Source organism: Aptenodytes forsteri, unplaced genomic scaffold, assembly GCF_000699145.1.
Source record: "Aptenodytes forsteri isolate BGI_AS27 unplaced genomic scaffold, ASM69914v1 C13574705, whole genome shotgun sequence".
Lineage (NCBI taxonomy): Eukaryota > Metazoa > Chordata > Aves > Sphenisciformes > Spheniscidae > Aptenodytes > Aptenodytes forsteri.
In genome coordinates, this window is record NW_008804092.1 from 1 (window position 1) to 1683 (window position 1683).

The following is a 1683-nucleotide window of genomic DNA, read 5'->3' on the forward strand; positions in this document are numbered from 1 at the left end:
TTCTACTTCAATGGAATCAGAGAAAAGACCTGTGTACTTTTTTTCCTTATGATTTTTACAAGCTGGGAAGTAATCAATCATCCACAAATGAAAACAGGAAATTTGTTCAAGTACCGTTCCTTCTACAAATCAGACTTCTCTTTTTGTCTTTGTAGACAGATTTCATCATAAATTTGCTTCCTAAACTTCAACATGTCTTCTACATCTTTGTAGGTGAGCATTTCTTCAACAGACAAGAGCTTAAAGCCATTCAATTTAAAAGCTGACATGTGCTGCACAGAATTTAACATTTTTAATGACGTTCTAACTGATTCACTTAAAGTAGAACAAACAGGAAAAATCCTAGCAGTCCACAACCCCAAACCTGTGTTCTCACTGGAGAAGAGCTGGTCTGAAATCTTTACACCCCAGAGGTCCAAACATACTAGTAAGCTGACTCCAACAAACTGGAGTGAATGTATATCTGACAACAATTTCACACTCTTTTTCAAGTCATCTTCTACACTAAACACCATACTTACATACTTTACTTGATCGTTAATTTTTATACTTAATGAACTCAGAAAACAGTTTGAAGGTATGTCTACTTTCAAATTTATGTACGATCCGCTAATAATGCTGTTCTTCCCTACTGAGACTTCAGGTCCAATTCTAGAGTATTCAATAACGGATCCAGGTCCTATAAAACATCCAGGCTCAAGTATGCTTTGAATGATACTTGCTGACTGATCCAAGGTCTCAGCTTTGTCAGAAAAGATGCTAAAAGCCACAGACAGTAAGTCGAGCTCAAATTTCAGTTTGCTATCAGATGTAAAATGAAACAAATACTCTTGCATAGTTCCAATGTGATAGAACTTAGAGTTGTTTAAGACTATAACATTAAGCGTAGTTCCTTTCAGAAGAGAGTATAGCTTCTGCCGTACTTCTACTAACTGTGATTCCTCTTTCGTGACGTTACTGGTATTTTTTGTGTAATCTTGAGTGGCTCCAGGTCCCAGGGCCTGAAGGAAGTCACCATATGCATCTATTTCACAGCAAAGCGTGCCCATCTGCTTATAAAATGTCAGTAATTGTTTTGCAATGCTATGATCCATGTAAAAGATACTGTCTGTATACACACACTCTGAGTCCATTTCTGAGTCGCTGTCGTCTCCAGAGGAACTTAGCTGAGAACAATTCCCTCTTACGCATACTGCGCCACACTGGCGCATCGTCTCAATATCGGGCTTGTGCAGGAAATGACGGCAAGATGTGTATTCAAGTTCTCCTTTTCCTGAAAAACTGGATGGATCTAAAACAAACACTCCGTGAGTGGTCCCAACTGTCAAATCTGAAGGGTGAGCTAATGCGGTAAATCCAGGTTTATCAAATGTGATGGTTTCTTCAACTCCAGTGCTGTAAAGTTCTATGTCGTCCGAACATGTAATGAGAATTCCTGGTTTCATGTGACTGGGGAAATCAATGTACATGGCAAGCTTCAGTTCCAACATCTGGTAAATGGGATCACCAAAAGGCAAAGCTGTGAAAATCTTTCCCAGTGCACTTGCATTTGGTAAACGTCGACTGTAACCACCTTGAAGAAAAAGACATTTTTAATTATACAGAGACACTGTATATAAGTCAGCAAAAACTAAACCTGTACAGCTATTTTACATATACACAAAGGTATAAACCGTGCCCCCC

General features: G+C 38.8%; 1 protein-coding gene across 1 annotated transcript; it reads right to left on the bottom strand.

The window, feature by feature from the left end:
• Nucleotides 1-6: 6 nt before the first annotated feature.
• Nucleotides 7-1573, bottom strand: FPGT (fucose-1-phosphate guanylyltransferase; the record flags this gene model as incomplete). Its single annotated transcript, XM_009289278.2, has 1 exon — nt 7-1573. A coding segment is annotated over one exon (1451 nt), but the record flags the coding sequence as incomplete, so codon positions are not given.
• Between the last annotated feature and the right edge of the window lie 110 nt (nt 1574-1683).